At 47.7% G+C, this 19,012-nt stretch overlaps 1 protein-coding gene across 1 annotated transcript in view; it reads left to right on the top strand.

The window, feature by feature from the left end:
• The window catches only part of LOC143933946 (galactoside alpha-(1,2)-fucosyltransferase 2-like), a 76,655-nt gene extending 63,462 nt beyond the window's left edge, over positions 1 to 13,193 (top strand). The window contains exon 2 of the mRNA XM_077457141.1: positions 10,924 to 13,193. Within this exon, the coding sequence (XP_077313267.1) occupies positions 10,924 to 11,990 (1,067 nt within the window). The 3' untranslated portion in view covers positions 11,991 to 13,193. The remainder of the gene's footprint in view (positions 1 to 10,923) is intronic.
• Positions 13,194 to 19,012: the final 5,819 nt, after the last annotated feature.

Raw genomic sequence — 19,012 nt, forward strand, 5'->3', positions numbered from 1 at the left:
CACACAGGGATGGATGGATGGATGGAGACACACACACACAGGGATGGATGGATGGATGGATGGAGACACACACACACAGGGATGGATGGATGGATGGATGGAGACACACACACACAGGGATGGATGGATGGATGGACACACACACACACAGGGATGGATGGACGGACACACAGGGATGGACGGACACACAGGGATGGACGGACACACAGGGATGGACGGACACACACACAGGGATGGACAGGCATGTCTCACCCTCGGCTTATACACGAGTCAATAAGTTTGCCAGTTTTTTTGGGGGTAAATTGGGGGCCTCGGCTTATATTCGGGTCGGCCTATACTCGAGTATATACGGTATGTTCTTTTTTGTGAGGCCGAAGAGCTAGAATTGATTCATAAATGTAATGAGTTTGAGTCGATTCTATCACTTCTTTTATGGAAGGAGGATCAGGATTTTTCCAGTTCCTCGTTATACTGATCCTGGCTGACAGCAAAATATGTGTAAACACATTTCTAAACTGGATAGGATATCGATCAAGGTCAATGGATAATAGAGCAAGTGAGGGATTTGGAGGAATGACTGTTTTGGTAATTTCAGACATAACTTGAAAGATTTGTTCCCAATACTTCCCAAGTTTTGGGCATGTCCAAAATGTATGCAACATATCGCCTTTTTTGCCGCACAATCTCCAACATTTGTCGTCAAATGTGCCGTTGAATTTAGATATTTTCTCAGGAGTAAGATACCAGCGTTGAGTCAATTTAATGGATACTTCCCATAATGTAGAGCAGCATGTGGCGTTATATGTGGTGTTACAAGCTTTTTCCCATTGGTCAACTGTATAGGTGTATCCTAAGTCTTCTTCCCATCTAATTAAAGGGATAGTCTTTGTAAACACACTTTTTTGTTGAAGAAGATTATAGAAAAGAGAGATCCCTTTTTGTTGATGTATGGGGATCTTAAGGAAGGACCAAGCTGTTTGGGGAACATTATAGGTCCATGATGGGAGGTTGGAAATGCAATTCTTAGTTCGGATTTAGAGGAATAAATCTGAATTTGGCAATTGAAATTTCTTTTGAAGTGTAGGAAATGGTGTGATCACCCCATTATCATATAGATCAGATAGATATTTAATTCCCTTCTCTATCCATGGTGTAAATGAGGTTATCTTCATGAAATTATGTAGAGTATTTAGTGGAATTTGGACTTTGGTAGGAAGAGGGTGTGAGGAAGTTAGATGCAAAAATCGAACCTAGAATTTGTGTCGCTAATATTGTTGGGGAGATGCGAGAAGGTATCTTGGCTCCAAGTGCCATGGAAGGAATCCATATTGATAGATTATTTCCTGGGATTTTAGCAGTTTCCATCTTCCCCCAAATTGTAGATGGAGGAGATAGAAACCATTCCTTAGACTGTGTAAGAACCGAGGCTAAATAATAATCTTGGAAATCCACATACCCTGTTCCCCCAGCTTGACGTTTCTTCACTAAGTTTGAATGAGCACATCTAGATTTTTTACCCTGCCAGATGAATCTAGAAAACAAAGTCTGAAGGGATTGGAAATATTTTAACGGAATTGGAATCGGGAGAGTTCTAAAAAAGTATAACATTTGTGGAAGGTGAAGCATTTTAAATACTGCCAAATGTCCCATCCATGAAAATTCATGGGATGCTAGTTTAGTGAGATTTTCTTGTAATGCATTACGAAGTGGAATATAATTATATTGGAACAGTGTTTTAAATGAATTTGATAATTGAATACCCAAATATTTAATTGTACTTTCAGTCCATGTATAAGGGAATTTTAATTTAAGATGTTTAGTAGTATTTTCATCTATCCCCAAGTTCAATATACAAGATTTATTCGCGTTAAGCCTGTAATAAGAAACTTTGCTGAACATATTTAGTGTTTCCTGAATTTCCGGTAAGGATTTCACAGGATTAGTAATCATAAGAACAACATCATCTGCAAAAAGGTTGATTTTATATTCTTGTTCAGCAATGGTAACTCCTAGAATTGTTTTGTTGGACCTAATACTCTCAGCTAGGGGTTCAATAACAAGGTTAAAAATTAGGGGGGGTAAGGGGCATCCTTGTCGTGTACCATTTGTTATTGGGAATGGAGGTGATAAAGAATCCGTAGTATACACTCAAGCCAAGGGGACAGAGTACAGGGCTAATATTGCTTTGTTGGTTTGACCTGTTAAGCCAAATTTAGTTAGAACGGATGAGAGGTATCCCCAATGAACTCTATCAAATGCTTTTTCAGCATCAAGCGACAGAAACAGGGATGGCGATTTGGTGAGTTCTACATGGTGTATTATATTTATCATTCTTCTAGTAGCATCCAATGCTTGTCTTCCTTTGGTGAAACCTGATTGATCTCTATGGATAAGAGAGGGTAACAAACTATCTAGTCTTTTGGCTATAAGTTTCGCATAAATTTTAACATCTAAATTGAGTAAGGAAATTGGTCTAAAATTTTTAGGTGAAGATGGTTCCTTATCTGGTTTTGGAAGAGTTACAACAAGAGCATTCAGCATTTCATTGTGAAATGATGAAGAATTGGCTGCTAAATTATAAATGTCACATAGTATAGGTGTTAGAGTACTTTGACATTTTTTTCAAATATTCCCCTGTAAAACCATCTGGACCAGGTGATTTCAAGTTAGTTTTCTTCTAATTTTAATGAGTGGCCATGAGTCTTATTAACCTCCTGTCCGTGAAAAAGTTTTATCCCTATTGTGGGGTCACCAGTACGGTATTTGTAATTTGAAATCATGTCCCCTCTCAAGCGTCTCTTCTCCAGAGAGAATAAGTTCAGTGCTCGCAACCTTTCCTCATAACTAACATTCTCCAGACCCTTTATTAGCTTTGTTGCCCTTCTTTGTACTGGCTCAATTTTCAGTACATCCTTCCTGAGGACTGATGCCCAGAACTGGACAGCATACTCTAGGTGCGGCTGGACCAGAGTCTTGTAGAGTGGGAGAATTATAGTTTTATCTCTGGAATTAATCCCCTTTTAATGCATGCCAATATTCTGTTTGCTTTGTTAGCAGCAGCTTGGCATTGCATGCCATTGCTGAGCCTATCATCTACTAGGACCCCCAGGTCCTTTTCCATCCTAGATTCCCCCAGAGGTTCTCCCCCCAGTGTATAGATTGCATTCATATTTTTGCCACCCAAATGCATTATTTTAGCACAGAACCCTGGGGGACCCCACTACCCACCCCATTTATCACCACCCTCTGAGCTCGCCCTTGAAGACAGTTTTCAATCCATGTACTCACTATATGGTCCATGCCAACGGACCTTATTTTGTACAGTAAACGTTTATGGGGGAATGTGGCAAATGCTTTTGCAAAATCTAGATACACCATGTCTACGGCCTTCCTTTATCTAGATGGCAACTCACCTCCTTATAGAAGGTTAATAGATTCTTCATTAATCCATGCTGATTAATGCTAATGATACTGTTCTCATTACTAAAATCTTGTATGTAGTCCCTTATCATCCCCTCCAAGAGTTTACATATTATTGATGTTAGGCTAACTGGTCTGTAATTCTCATGGATGTATTTTGGGCCCTTTTTCAATATTGGTGCTACATTGGCTTTTCTCCAATCACCTGGTACCATTCCAGTCAGTAGACTGTCAGTAAAAATTAGGAAGAATGGTCTGGCAATTATTTGACTGAGTTCCCTAAGTACTTTTGGGCACAAGCCATCTGGCCCCGTGATTTGTTAATGTTAAGTTTTCCAAGTCTAATTTTAATTCTGTCCTCTGTTAACCATGGAGGTGCTTCCTGTGATGTGAGATAAACACTGCAGTGTTAGTTACTGAAGCCCCCCTTGTCCTTTTTCAAGAAACATATTTTACAGTAAGTACAAAAACCCTGCTTTTGCCATGCCCCTGTTAGTATTAAAAGCACTTTTCATGTTTAATTTACAATACATTTTTAGTATTTCTTCAATTTGGTATTCTGCTTATTGACAACTTTTTTAGGGTAACAATGCTTGCTAACTGCATTACAAAGCAGCAGGGGCATTGTCATGAGTATTGTATAACAGATGTATCCTGCTTACTCTCTACTGACATACCAACCCTCCAACTGCTACGCCCCCCCCCCCCCCCCCCAACCTTTTTCCCCAGAAACTGAGATGACACCAAGCTGGAGTAAATGTTGGCTGTAGCAGCCATTTTCTTTATTAACACTCAAATAAAATTAACATTAACTGTATAACATCTGTAAGAACCACCCCATCAGTTAAATACTCCCGTTAGTCTTTGCAGGAAAAACAAACACCAATCTTGCCACTCGATCCATTCCGGCACTGCAGTACCCGGCTCGAAGATAACAAACCACTGATCGCAGTGCATACGATAACCAAATTCCAGGTAAACTACCGTTAGTTGGAATACCACCAACAGGCCCCATACCACGGATGGGTCCCAAACTCTTCCATATCTGGGGTTTCTTCCTTCACCCGCAAAGACCAACACCACGCTGCTGCCACGACATTCACTGCTCTGTAGAATGCAAAATCATATAGATTAACAACAACACCATACTCACCATGATAAGGGAGGGAGGGTGGGAAGCTTGCTCCTCCTGCAAAACTGAGCTGGGGAGGAACCCTCCTTCTGCTCAGTTAACTCTGGTCTACCCCCCTTTTCTCGCCCATTCCAATCATTGTCACGCTCACAATAAACTTTGCCTGCAGTTGCAACCCAGTCATATCGGCCCTACATTCATTGCTTTTATGTTCTTTACTCCGGGTTTTCTTGACTATTGTATAAAGCCGTGTACACACGACCAGACTTATGTCCGACAGACTTTCGAAGGAGTTCTGAAGGAGTTCCGGCAGAGTTCTGACGGACTTTCCGAATGAGCGGACTTGGCCACACACAATCACACCAAACTCCGACGGATTCTAACATGATGACGTACGACTCGACTCGAATAAGGAAGTTCATAGCCAGTAGCCAATAACTGCACTAGCGTCGGTTTTAGTCCGTCGGAATAGCATACACACGAGCAAATTTCTCGGTAGGAACTGGGTCCGGCAGAGTTCTGTCGGAAGAATTTGAAGCATGTTCCATTTCTAAAGTCTGTCAGACTTTTGCGAATCAAAAGTCCGTTGCAGCCCACACACGATCGAATAGTCTGCCGGAATCATTCCGTCAGACTTTGGATGTTGAAAAGTCCGGTCGTGTGTACGGGACATAACAGATGTATCCTGCTTACTCTCTACTGCCATACCAACCCTTCAACTGCTATTTCCCCCCCAACCTTTTCCCCAGAAACTGAGACCACACCAAGCTGGAGTAAATATTGGCCGTAGCAGCCATTTTCTTTATTAACACTTAAATAAAATTAACATTAACTGTATAACATCTGTAAGAACCACCCCCATCAGTTACTCCTGTTGGTCTTTGCAGGAAAAAAAAAACAATCTTGCCACTCGATCCATTCCGGCACTGCAGTACTTTAAACTGAACTAGGCCTCCAGCTGACATACTAGCTCGTAGACAACAAACCACTGACCGCAGTGCACGCGATAACCAAATTTGAGGTAAACCACAATTTTACCACCAACGGGCTCCATACCACCGATGGGTCCTGACTCTTCCATATCTGGGGTTTTTTCCTTCACCCGCAAAGACCAACACCACGTCACAGCACACATCAGGGGAAAACCTTACCGTTGTGTCCCCTGCCACACCCTCAATGCACTCTGGATCCCATCCTGCAAACTCAAAGCTCACAGGTCGATCCCCACATCATTAAGGTGTACTCCGTCCCTTACAGATACGCCAGGTGTCCATTGCCACTCCAGGTGTCTAATTGCCAACTCCCCATTCCTGACCACAAGTCTACTAACCTCCCTATTCACCTTCTTCCTGGCCTATTAATCTTCTTCACTGACCTAGCCAACCCCCATGTGGTCCTTGCTACAATGTCTGACCACACTATTAGCATGTTTGGAAAGGCCATACAGAGTCGCCAGAAGTCAAACTTGATATCTCGCACCAAGTCCAAAATTGACCTGATCCTCAAATCGTTGCCGCCCACGTGTAACACTAAAACATCAGGTGGCCTCTCCAGACATGTAAATCTGTGCACCTCCAGAACTGTCCTACCCCAAAGCATCCCAGGCACCCCCAACACCTGATATAGGCTTCCTGTCTGGAAAATCCCAATTGTCTTCCATTATGCCATGCCCCCCAACAAACATATGAATTGCCTACTATCCAGACCAGGCCCTGTGTTCATCCTGAAAGAAAAGAAACAACCCCCAAAACAGTAAATATTCACCCAGAACATGATATATCAATGTACCACAAATCTTACCTAGCCCTTACCCTGTTAAACAGTCAACAAATGGGAGTGAACATACGATTTAAACCTCCATGATTCCTATCTCCCAATCCATTTTACCGCAGCCTCATCCAACCCCCATCTAACTGCTGAATGAATGGGAAGAACATTTCTGCTCCCCCAAACCCAAAGCCTCCAAACATTTCCGAAAAACTGCAATAAATTGAAACCATGACAAGGAATGCGCATCCCGGTGCACCAGGAAGGACCCCGCCACTTCCGGGCATATTGCGAGGAACCCCCGTACCAATTCTACTGAGCACAAGGGCGAACCGGCAGTGAAAAAATCTGCACCGTTCTTCCCCTGCATTGCTGGTCATCCTATCCACACCACAGTTAACCTATGCCCCCTTTTGACTTCTTAGAAGGCCTAAATAATTTGCTAATCCGAAAGGCCCCAAAGAATGCCAAAGTGCACACCGCTTTGAACAACACCAGCTCATACTCTGATGAACATATAATACCTAATTGGGCCACTATCCTTCCCAAAAGCTCAAACGAAACCGGGTACCTGGAGTCCCTGCCCGGCTTAGAACACCAATAACCCTTCAATGCTTTTTGCACCCAAAAATCCTTGGTGAAGTCGGGTAACCCCTGAAATTTTAACCAAAACGCCAATCCCACTAACTTCTTCTCCAACCCAGACACTGACAACTCAGTTTTCAAATTACGTGAAACAAAATACAGAACTAGCAACCGGAGATCCTGTTACTCCTGCCCCTCCATGACCTGCTGCTCCAAGGATCCCCATTCATGCCATACCCTGTTATATGCTGACCCCGTTGCGGCACTCACCGACTGCCTGATCCATCCGGATACTCGTCCAAGGCAATCCTCCACAGCCACTCAGGACAAGGCCCCCTGCACTGCTCCTCCTGTCCCACTGAAAGCGAGACAAAGCGTCAGCAATGAAGTTTTCCACTCCCGGAGTTGATCAGCATAAATGAACACATTCAGCTGCGGACATCGCAATACGAGGTGTCTGAGAAACCGGACCACCGGCGGGGATGCCACCGACACCTTGTTGATTATCTGTACCACCCCCAGGTTGTCCCCATGGAATCACACTTTCAAGTTTCTGAAGGATGCCTCCCATAACTTCACAGCCAGAACCACGGGAAACAATTCCAGCAGCAACATATTCCTCACTAGCCCCACTTTCTTCCACGACTCAGGCCAAGAACCCGCACTCCACTTACCTTGAGAAAGGGCTCCAAAACCTGCCAAACCTGCCACATCCATCTACAGTTCCAAATCGAAGTTGCTAACTGGCCCTGACATCCACAGCACACTGCCATTGAAATTAGCCAGGAACGCGTGCCATATCATCAGGTCTTCCCTAGCGCACATAGTGCTTGGGGGACATAACCCCCGCGGTACTTCCCGACAGCCGTCTACAAAATACCTTCCACATAGGCAGAATGTGACAGGCAAAATTCAACTTACTTAGCAATTACTGTAAGGTTCGAATTTGCACCATGCGTAATCCCACAACCCCCCGAATCTCTGCTTTCAATGCTGTCCGGAAGTCTACACTCCATTGCATCCGAGTCCAGGACAATGCCCAGAAAACTCAGTACCGTCGTTGGATCCTCCGTCTTCTCCGGAGCCAAAGGGAAAGGAACTTGTCAGCAACATGTTCCAGTGTTGCCAACAGGACCACGCAAACTTCCGATAAGGCCAGGCCCATGGAAAGGAAATTGTCCAAATAATATATGATCTAATTTACTCACCACCCATTCCACGAATGACCTAAACTGTTCAAACAATGCACAGGATATAGAACTCCCCATGGGCAGGCAGCGATCCACGTAGAACTCCTCTTGCCAGTGACAACCTAACAAACGAAAGCTATCTGGATGGAGCGAGAGCAAATGGAAAGCCGAGTCTATGTCGGCTTTTGCCATCTGCGCCCCCCCCCGCCCGTACTTCCGAACCCAAAACAACGCTGCATTAAAGGACATTTATGATACAGCGCATATCTCTGGGTCGATGGCATAATTCACTGAACCCCCTTTTGGAAACGAAAAATGTCGGATCAACCTAAATTTATTAGGCTCCTACTTTGGCACGACCCCCAACGGTGACACCACCAATTCCAGAATCGGCAAAGAAGGAAAAGGGGCACCCATGTGGCCCTACGCAACCTCCTTCCGCAGTTTCTCTGAAACCACGTCCACATGTTGCAAGGCTGACCACAAATTGTGTGCCGGAATCTGAACCACCTCTAAAAAAACAGGCCCAACAACAATGCTGCCCCCCCATCTGGGTACCTATCGAGGAAAGGCTGCATTCTTTCCACTTTCACCGGCATTGTCCCCTTTAATGACAGATTCGCCTGCGCGGCCTTTTCCTTGCTTAAAACAACAGGACGTGGGGTGCGCACCTCCACAACCGGGGCATTCCTCCGGAGCATTCCCCTTGCACAACCCCCTGAACCTACAGGGACCCTCATTAAATTGCCAACACACCCCTCTCTTTCTTGTGGCCGATTGATGAGCCACCGGCCCCAACTGGAAAAAACTGACTGCCGTCCTCGCCAAAGTCATCAGGCACATCTATAAACTGATGTCCTTGTGGTACCACCTCAAGGATGGGCATATTGCCCTCCGCTGCCTAAATTGCTCATCGGACCGCAACCATGCTGTTCCCTCATAGACTCTGTATGCCTCTCCCACAGCGTCCAAATAGCAGAACAGCGTCAAGCAGTGTTCTGGGTTTTTCTCCCCAATAATGCTTGCCATTATGGGAAAGGCCTGCAACCAATTTGGGAAGAATTGGATGAGCCTATACCTCCTTTTTTCTTCATCCTCCTTCTTATGATCCTCTAGCTTAACCCTATCCAGGTTAAACTTTTCCAGCGGCAATAGCGCAAAAACCTCCACTTTTTTTAGAAGCCTCACCTGTTTCATCCCCTGATGTCTTGGGTGCCGCAACCTTTTCCACCACCCCTACGACCTCCGTCGCGGGCGCCGCCGGCACCGTAGCAGGTCTGGGGGGGTCCAGCCTGGCCCTGGGGTCCCCCACTAGTCACCCCTCACCCCCAGGAGCCACCCACTCTGCGGCCGGTGATGGTATGCCGCTCGGCCCTGGCTCAAACTTGTGTACCAATTCTTTCAAACCCACTAAAAAACCCAGAGTCCACCGTTGCACAGTCTGAAACCATCGCGGCCATAGAGGGGGGCATGGTTGTGGCCGACAGCCCCGCTGAGACCTGACTCACTGCACTAAGCCCCCCACATCAGTACCCGAAACATGTGAAGAAGAAAATACTGACTTACCAGGATGCCCCTCATCCTCAGACTGCGACAACTCACCCTCCAAACGGTCGACCGCCATCTCTTCCTCACTTGTCGACAACCCTCCAGCGAATGCGTCACTGGATGCTGGGGATCCGCGGTGCTCCAAGCCCCTCCTCCACACGCCAGATCCACCCACTGTTTTGTGGGTCACTTTACTTGGGCCTCTGTCCTCCGTCCCTCAGTGCCGCCCCAGGACACTGCTCTCTGCTGCCCTCTGTCCCACCTGTGGAGGACCGCCGGCTGCGGATCTGGAATGCCCAATGGCCATTGTCGTGGTACTTCCCCGCAGAAGCCCCGCCCCGCTGCATCAAAGTCAGAGGCCAGGCCTGCTCTCTCCTTCTCCAGCCTCGGGCTCGGCCCAGCATCCGCCCGGAAGCTGCCGGCGCTTCCACCCACGGATCCACGTTTTGCCTGGTGATGTTTCCCGGGCCACCCCACCATGGGCGCCGCTTTGTGTGGGGCCCTGAAAGTGCCCGGCCTAGTCTGCTGTGCTGCTGCTGCGCTCTAGGAGAAAGGGGGGTCTGGAGAGAAGTGAGCCAGTGGCCGGGACCGCAGGGCTTGTGCAGACTCCCATCCCGCAGTATTGACTGCTGTGGACCCCTCATCCAGCACCGCTGTCAGTCTCTCCTCTAGCCATCTAGGCCCCTTGGATGCAGCCTTCAACCTGGCAAACAGATCCTCCACTGCTGCCATGCTACCATGCTTGCTCCTCCTGCAAAACTGAGTTGGGGAGAAACCTTCCTTCTGCTCAGTTAACTCCGCTCCACCCCCGTTTTCTCCCCCATCCAATCACTGTCAATCTAACAATAAACTTTTCCTGCAGTTGCCACCCTGTTAACCCAGTCATGCCTGCCCTACATTCATTGCTTTTATTTTCTTTACTCCGGGATTTCTACCTTGACACAGCATACCTGTAGTCTCTGCACACTGTCACCCCCTGCCACTGTTATAATAGATGGGACAGCATGGGATAGAGCAATGATGTTACAGGCTTTCCAGCTCCATGAAAACCTTGTTGAGTACTGTACCCACATGACTATTATTTAAACTCCTGAAAAGCTTTCTTGATATAGGAGTAGATAGAGGAGTATAGGGTGCCCTCCTTGCTAATTTAATTTACAAGTACTTTAAATTGGGTAAGCTGTCATACATGTCTGCAGACTTTGCTTTTCACATGTATAATTGATTTTATTTTTTTATTGTTTTTTGTTAATGTGTACTTTTTTTTTTATTTGTCTCCAGCTAAGTCCCCTGGCAAAATGATCAAATGTCTCTTCTGGACCATAGGAGTTACTGTAGTTTTCCTTGTTGTTATGAAATTTTCCTGCATTTTTACTAACAACATGAACATCAATGTGTTTATGGACTTTATGAAAAAAAGCAAGCCGCTTTCTACAACAGAAGAACTGGCCACTAACAAAGCAATAGTTGTGGAGAAACCAAAATCGTTGACTGGTATGTGGACTGTCAATGCAATTGGTCGCCTAGGTAATTTAATGGGAGAGTATGCTACACTTTACTCTCTTGCTAAGATAAACGGCCGAAATGCCTTCATCTTGCCACAGATGCACAATCAATTATCAAGGATGTTTAAGATAACATTGCCAGTACTTCACCAGGATGTAGCTAACCGCATAAAATGGAAACGTTACGGACTTCATGACTGGATGTCTGATGAATACAGACATATTGAAGGAGAATATGTTCATCTTGATGGCTACCCATGTTCTTTTACATTTTACCACCACATAAAAGATGAAATTCTCAGAGAATTTACATTCCATGACTTCATTAAAGAAGAGTCCTATGCATATCTAAACAATGTGCGAGAAGACAAAAAAAATGTCACTTTTGTAGGTATACATGTCCGTCGAGGGGACTATGTGCTTGTTATGCCCAACTCGTGGAAAGGGGTGGTTGCTGACAAAGGATATTTGAAAAAGGCCATGGACTATTTCAGAAACAAGTATGAAAACCCACTGTTTATTGTAACCAGTAACGGGATGGACTGGTGTAAGAAGAACATTGATAATTCACTGGGAGATGTTCACTTCGCTGGAGATGGTAACGAGGGATCCCCAGAACGGGACTTTGCCCTCTTGGCACATTGTAACCACACCATCATGACTATAGGGACCTTTGGTGTTTGGGTGGGCTACTTAGTAGGTGGTGAAACCATCTATTTAACAAACTACACACTTCCTGACTCTCCTTTCCTTAAACTCTTTAAGTATGAAGCTGCTTTCCTTCCAGAATGGATTGGTATTCCTGCAGACCTCTCTCCACTTTTGGAAAAGAAAGACCCTTAACATCAATTTAGGAATTGGAGTTTAACACAATACCAAGAGTATTTGGCAACTGGAAAAATAAAATAAAGTGCAACGCAATTATATTAAACAGTCCATAGAATCATCTGTTTGATGAAAGAACGAATCTTCTAAATGAGAAGAACCTCCTAAGGTGCAATCTTGAACAAAAAACAGTAAAGAGGTGATTTCAGCCCATCCACCACAGATACTGCAGCCGCTCACCTCATATACTCGACTTGTAAAGGTCACACAGCATATGACCCACACCTGGAGTACCGATCCTAAGCGATCTGGCCGATGGTCACATAGCACATATGGATAAAAAAAGGGAACAATCTAGTGCTCTCCGTATAAATAATTTATTTTAATAGTCATAAAAAGCAGATTTACTCACAAACACAGCACTCAGGCCGAGTGCTAGCAGACAAGCATGTAAAACGTCTGATTTCCAACCAGAAAGATGGCCACAGATGACACCAGACATTTGGCAACTGCATCTCTTTTGGAAAAGAAGTTGTGTTTTATACAATATGAAAAAAACAGAATGCAAATTGTATTAGTTATTGTAATACCATCTGGTAAGCTAATACAATCATTTTAATAGAATTTTAAGTACCAGATATATGAACATCAGAGGATGATAAAAGTCAGAGAATTCACTCAGAGAAGCCAATGGGGGTTGTTTACGAAAGGCAAGTCCACTTTGCACTACAAATTTCACTGAAAGTGCACTTGGAAGTGCAGCCGCTGTAGATCTAAGGGGGACATGCAAGGAAAATAAAAAAACAGCATTTTATCTTGCACATGATTGGATAATAAAATCAGCAAAGCTTTCCCTCATTTCAGATCTACCCCTTAGATTTACAGCGACTGCACTTCCAAGTGCACTTTCAGTGCAATTTCAAGTGCACTTTGCACTTGTAGTTTTCACTTGTAGTGCAAAGTGGATTTGTCTTTCGTAAATAACCCTCATTGTATTCTGTTCTAGTTTAGTTTTTTTGTTATCAAATACCAGATCATACATTACAAATGTTCTGCCATCCTAATGTATTTGTTTTCTAATCATGCATTAAATCCCCATATGGTTATACTTCCTTCTATAAATTATTTTATATCTATTTATATTTTAACCACCCCTGTTTGAGGTTTTAGCTACCACAGGGGTACAGTCTTAATTTAAAATAAAGGACTTGTCAAAAACCACCACCTTTTTTCTTTTTTTTTTTTTACACTACACTGTTTTTTTGGGGGGTGAATGGTTTGGCGTACTATGTACCCCATACACATTCACATGGGGAGGCCGGGATCTGGGGGCCCCCTTGGTAAAGTCTAACAGGTACGGTTTCAAGGAACCCTGTGTGGTCCCACAGTAAGTGAAAATGTCATCTGCTTGCAAGAGAAGAGGTAGTATAGTCACCTTGTCTCCAGTAGCTTCCCTCTCCTACCTCCTCTTTGCTCCAGTGCTGCAATCTCTGTTATGCTTTTCCAGGAGTGTGAAATGTCTGCTTTCCCATGCACCTTAGTTCCACCCTTTAATCCCTTACATCACTGTTAAGTCCTTAAGTGGTGTAGGGGTCGGAAGAAGTAACCACAGCGGATGGCATGGAACAGCGGTATCTGGAAATGCTGGAAGTGTCATGGGAAGTGCTGATGACACTGGTAGAGGCTGGAGCAATGAAATTAAGACGAAGTAAGTAACTCAGGTTCCTGGACAGGTGAGTATACATCCTCTTCTCCAGCAGGGAGCTGCCATTTTGATATCTTTAGAGACCTGATAGGGTCTCCTCAACATAATTTGTAAAGGCAGCTAGTATAGAGCCCTTTGAAACAACTGAGCAGAGATATCACTGCTGGGTCTTAGGAAATAAAAGAAACTAGAGGAGAGGGTCAAAGAGTAAAATATCAGTTTTGGAAAGATCTGATATTTCTGCGGGGTCAACAGTATATAGCTAGCCAGAGGCGGCTCTAGGATTTGTGAGGCCTTAGGCAAAACTTACACATGAGGCCCCAATCACGCCCATAATGGGAAAAAAATTCAAGCAATAAAAATGGCTGCAAAAAGATGCACAGATCTAGCAAACAGTTCATCTGCACCACTTCCAGGGCACCCTCCTCACCCATCAGACATATGCAGCAATTAAAACATCTGGGGCCCACCAAGGTGGCAACCCCTCTAAGAATTTCCTGTGTCTTTGGAGAATGGGGAGGAGATGTCACTGAGCCATTCCATATCCGCAGAGGAAGTAGAGCGGGGGGATCCCAGCACAGTGCAGGGGCAGCAAGAGTAGGGAAGGGAGACAGAGAGGAGAGGAGAGAGAGGGGAGGGGAAGAGAGAGAATGTGAGAGATAGGGGGTGGGAAAGAGAGAGAGGGGGAGGGGAGCAAGACATTGTGAGTGAGAGGGGGAGAGGGGGGTGAGAGAGTGGTGGAAAGAGGAGAGGAGGGGAGGGGGAGAGAGGGGGAGGAGAGAAAGGGTGGGCAAAAAGGGGGAGAGAGGGGGAAGAGGGAAGGGAGGAGAGAGGGAGGGAGGGAAGAGAGGAGAGAGGGAGGGAAGAGAGGAGAGAGGGAGGAAAGGGAGGAGAGAGGGAGGAAAGGGAGGAGAGAGGGAGGAAAGGGAGGAGAGAGGGATGGAGGAAAGGGAGGAGAGAGGGATGGAGGAAAGGGAGGAGAGAGGGATGGAGGAAAGGGAGGAGAGAGGGATGGAGGAAAGGGAGGAGAGAGGGATGGAGGAAAGGGAAGGGGGGAGGAGGGAGGGAGGGAAGGGAGGAGAGAGGGAGGGATGGAGAGGGAGGGATGGAAGGGAGGATAGAAGGAGGGGAGGAGGAGAGAGGGAAGGAGGGAAGGGAGGAAGGGAGAAAAGGAAGGGAGGGAGGGAGAAAAGGAAGGGAGGGGGAGGGGAGGGAAGGGGAGGGAAGGAAAGGGAAGGGGAGGGGAGGGAAGGAAGGAAAGGGGAGGGAAGGGAGGGAAGGAAAGGGGAGGGAAGGGAGGGAGGGGGAGAGAGGGAAGGGAGGAGAGAAGGGGGGGAGGAGAGAGAGAGAGAGAGAAGGGAGGGAGGAGAGAGAGAGAGAGAAGGGAGGGAGGAGAGAGAGAGAGAAGGGAGGGAGGAGAGAGAGAGAGAGAGAAGGGAGGGAGGAGAGAGAGAGAAGGGAGGAGAGAGAGAGAAGGGAGGGAGGAGAGAGAGAGAAGGGAGGGAGGAGGAAGAGAGGGAGGAAAGGGAGGGGGAAGGAAGAGAGAGAGGGAAGAGAGAGAGGGAAGAGAGAGAGAAGAAGAGAGAGAGGGAAGAGAGAGAGGGAAGGAGAGAGGGAGGGAAGGGGGAAGAGAGGGAGGGAAGGAAGGGAAGGGAGGAGAGAGGAAGGAGAAAGGAAGGGAGGAGAAAGGAAGGGAGAGAGAGAGAAGGAAGGAAGGAAGGGAAGGGAGAGAGGGAAGGAAAGGAAGGGAGGGGAGAGGGAAGGAAGGGAGGGAGAGAGAGGGGAAGGAAGGGAGGGAGGAGAGAGGGAGGAAGGGAGGGAGAGAGAGAGGGAAGGAAGGGAGGGAGAGAGAGAGGGAAGGAAGGGAGGGAGAGAGAGAGGGAAGGAAGGGAGGGAGAGAGAGAGGGAAGGAAGGGAGAGGAGAGAGAGGGAAGGGAGATAGAGAGGGAAGCAAGGGAGAAGAGAGGGAAGCAAGGGAGAAGAGAGGGAAGGGAAGGGGAGGGAGGGAGAGAGAGGAGAGAGGGAAGGGAAGGAAGGGAGAGTGGGAGGGAGAGAGGGAAGGGAAGGGGGGATAGAGGGAAGGGAGAGAGCGAGGGAGGGGAGAGAGAGCGAGGGAGGGGAGAGAGAGCGAGGGAGGGGAGAGAGAGCGAGGGAGGGGAGAGAGAGCGAGGGATGGAGAGAGAGCGAGGGATGGGAGAGAGCGAGGGAAGGGAGGGGAGAGAGCGAGGGAAGGGAGGGAAGGGAGAGAAGGGAGAGAAGGGAGAGAGAGGGGTGGGAAGGGGTAAGGGAGAGGAGTGTGGTGAGAGAGGGGGAGGGAGAGGGGGGTAAGAGAAAGAGGGGGAGAGAGGGGGTAAGAGAGAGAGGGGGAAGTGAGAAAGAGGGGGTGAGGGAAAGGGGGTGAGAGAGATCTAGAGATCTGTCCCTGTCTGTAGCCCCTGGGGGGGCAAAGAGCAGGGAGAAGCTGTAGAGTGCTAGGGGGTGGGGACCGGAGAGTGCTGGGGGGTGGGGGCCAGAGATGGGTGGGGGGCGGGGAGTGCTGGGGGCCAGAGAGTACTGGGGGGTGGGGGCAGAGAGTGCTGGGGGCCAGAGAGTGCTGGGGGGTGGGGACCAGAGATTGCTGGGGGGTGGGGGGCGGGGAGTACTGGGGGGTGGGGGCCGGAGAGTGCTGGGGGTGGAGGGTGGAGAGTGCTGGGGGTGGAGGGTGGAGAGTGCTGGGGGCGGAGGGTGGAGAGTGCTGGGGGCGGAGGGTGGAGAGTGCTGGGGGCAAGAGAGAGCTAGGGGGTGTGGGGTGGAGAGTGCTGGGGGCCAGAGAGAGCCGCAGGGGGTGTAGGGTGGAGAGTGCTGGGGGCCAGATAGTGCTAAGGGTGGGGGGTGAAGAGTGCTGGGGGGGAGCTTGAGAGGGGAGGCAGAAAGAATTGGAGAGCAGGGGGTGCTGGCGAAATGGGAGTGGAGCCAGGGAGGACAAGAATGGGCTGGAGAGCAGGAGGGGAGGAGCCAGGGAGCAAAGGGAGGGGCTGAAGAGCAGGAGGCGTGGAGAAAGGGAGCACAAGAAGGGGCGGAGCCAGTGAGCACAAGGAGGGGCTGGAGAGCAGGAGGGGCGGAGCCAGGGAGCAAAGGGAGGGGCTGAAGAGCAGGATGCGTGGAGAAAGGGAGTACAAGAAGGGGCGGAGCCAGGGAGCACAAGGAGGGGCTGGAGAGCAGGAGGGGTGCAGCCAGTGAGCACACGGAGGGGCGGGGCCAGGGAGCGCACGGAGGGGCGGAGCCAGGGAGCACACAGAGGGGCGGAGCCAGGGAGCACACAGAGGGGCGGAGCCAGGGAGCACACAGAGGGGCGGAGCCAGGGAGCACAAGGAGGGGCGGAGCCAGGGAGCACAAGGAGGGGCCGGAGAGTACGGGGATGCAGAAAAAGTTAGATAGGAGTGGTGGAGAGACTGCACATAGATAGTGAAATTGATTTTTTCATATTCCTCCATGCAACCGCTGAATGATCACCTCTCCTCCCTGCAGACATTCAGCGGCTGTATGGAGTAATATGGAAAAATCAATTCCAATATCTATGTGCAGTCTCCCCACCGCTCCTCCTCAGGGCTGCTGATAGAAATCATGGGGCCCCGTACAGCCTACCTGACGGGGCCCCCTTTAGCGCCATGCCTGGCCCCGCCCCTATACCGAGAGGCTAGGGTATACAGACAGCACCCCCCCCACCAATTTAACACAACTAGATGATGATCAAATGAAGTGGAATCAGTATACAAAGGTTAACTTTTTCTGAGAGATATTAAAGGAACACTCTAACCACAATGACCACTTCAGTGATTTGAAGTGATCAAAGGTGGTAGGAGTCGATATGTGGGATGGCATATGAATATACTAAGGTGGTATAATGATTGGCTTCTAACAAGGAGGGCTACACATAAATCAAAATTTGTCCGATTACTGCTAAACTGAATTTTGATGTGTGTGTACCCAGCTTTACCCAATTTCTTGCTTTAGCTGGCTTCTTCCAGCGCTGAATGGTCCCCTACAGTGCTTGTGTATGTTTTACTGACTAAAGCCAAGTTGCTCACACTTCAGCCCCCTTGCGATGTGATGAGGCTGAGTTTTGGTGGAGGAGGAGGGCTCTGTAGCTGGCTGGAGCATGGAAACAGGTAAGTGAACACACTTTCTTTGCTGTTAATACTCAACTTTATGAATATGTTAGGAATATACTGGGACTTTTCAGGTGCTATATAAATATATTCAACATACACATATATTAAAAGAATGATTTTGTGAAATGCATCTGTGTGTAGTACCTGAAAAGTCCCATCATTTTCCTAACATATTCATGAATTTAGTTTCACTTCCACCAGACCTGTCCTGCTGAGGTACAGTGCAAGTTTACAGCACAGATTTGTACAGAGACAGAACAACGGTGATCACAGGAGAAGAATGCAATCTGTCACCTGTTATCTTGCCTTGAGGAGAGCTCTGATGTTCTGTCCTTCCCTAGGAGGGGGGAGGGAGGCTCGGGTGCTGATAGGAATACATGTCCGGATACATGTCCACTCTTGCTCCTGTGGTACGCTCTCCTCCTCCCTCGGTCCGCCCTGTGTAGTCAGACTTTTTTCTTTATTATTCTAAATGCTGTTAAGATTGCTCGGGCCCCCCCTGCTGGCCGGGCCCAGTACAACAGGGTCAGCTGTACTGGCTTATCAGCGGCCCTGCTCCTCCTATTCAGGCACACAGGGAAGGCTGCACGGCATGGGCACTCACCTTTCCTCTGGTCGGCAGCATAAGAGTTCCTCCCTCTTCACACTCATGGTGGGACTATCCAGCTGGGTGGTTTTTCAGCAACCCCCCCCCCCCCCCACTCCAGAACCAAATAGGAGGCAGGTGCGGAGGAGAGGTCTGGTGAGCGGCACAAGAGAGAAGCTCAGGTGAGGGTCCCACATGGATATGCCGCCCTCATGCCGTCTGTCATCCAGCCACTGCGCCACCTAGAGGACTCTACTGTCCCGCTCCCCGCACTTGCTGCCACCGCATTGATCACAGGCAAATTAGTCGATTGCGAGGCCCTTGAGACTGCGGGGCCTTAGGCAATCGCCTAATTTGCCTAATTAGAGAGCCGCCTCTGTAGCTAGCTATACAGGTTTTTGCAGGTTTTATGGTGCAGTCAGGTTTTTTGAAGTTGCATATTTTTTAATGCAGGATAAAGAAAATAAATTGATCAAGTGTTGAGTTATTGTTTACAAGAATCCCTACAAAACCCTGGTGTAATAACTATTACACCAGCAGTATTACACTAGCAGTAGTCCATTATCGAAAGATTAGTGCCGAAAGCTGTTTTTACAAT

The sequence above is a fragment of the Lithobates pipiens genome, unplaced genomic scaffold (assembly GCF_037356315.1).
Source record: "Lithobates pipiens isolate NorthernLeopardFrog02 unplaced genomic scaffold, aLitPip1_a1.2 Scaffold_27, whole genome shotgun sequence".
NCBI lineage: Eukaryota > Metazoa > Chordata > Amphibia > Anura > Ranidae > Lithobates > Lithobates pipiens.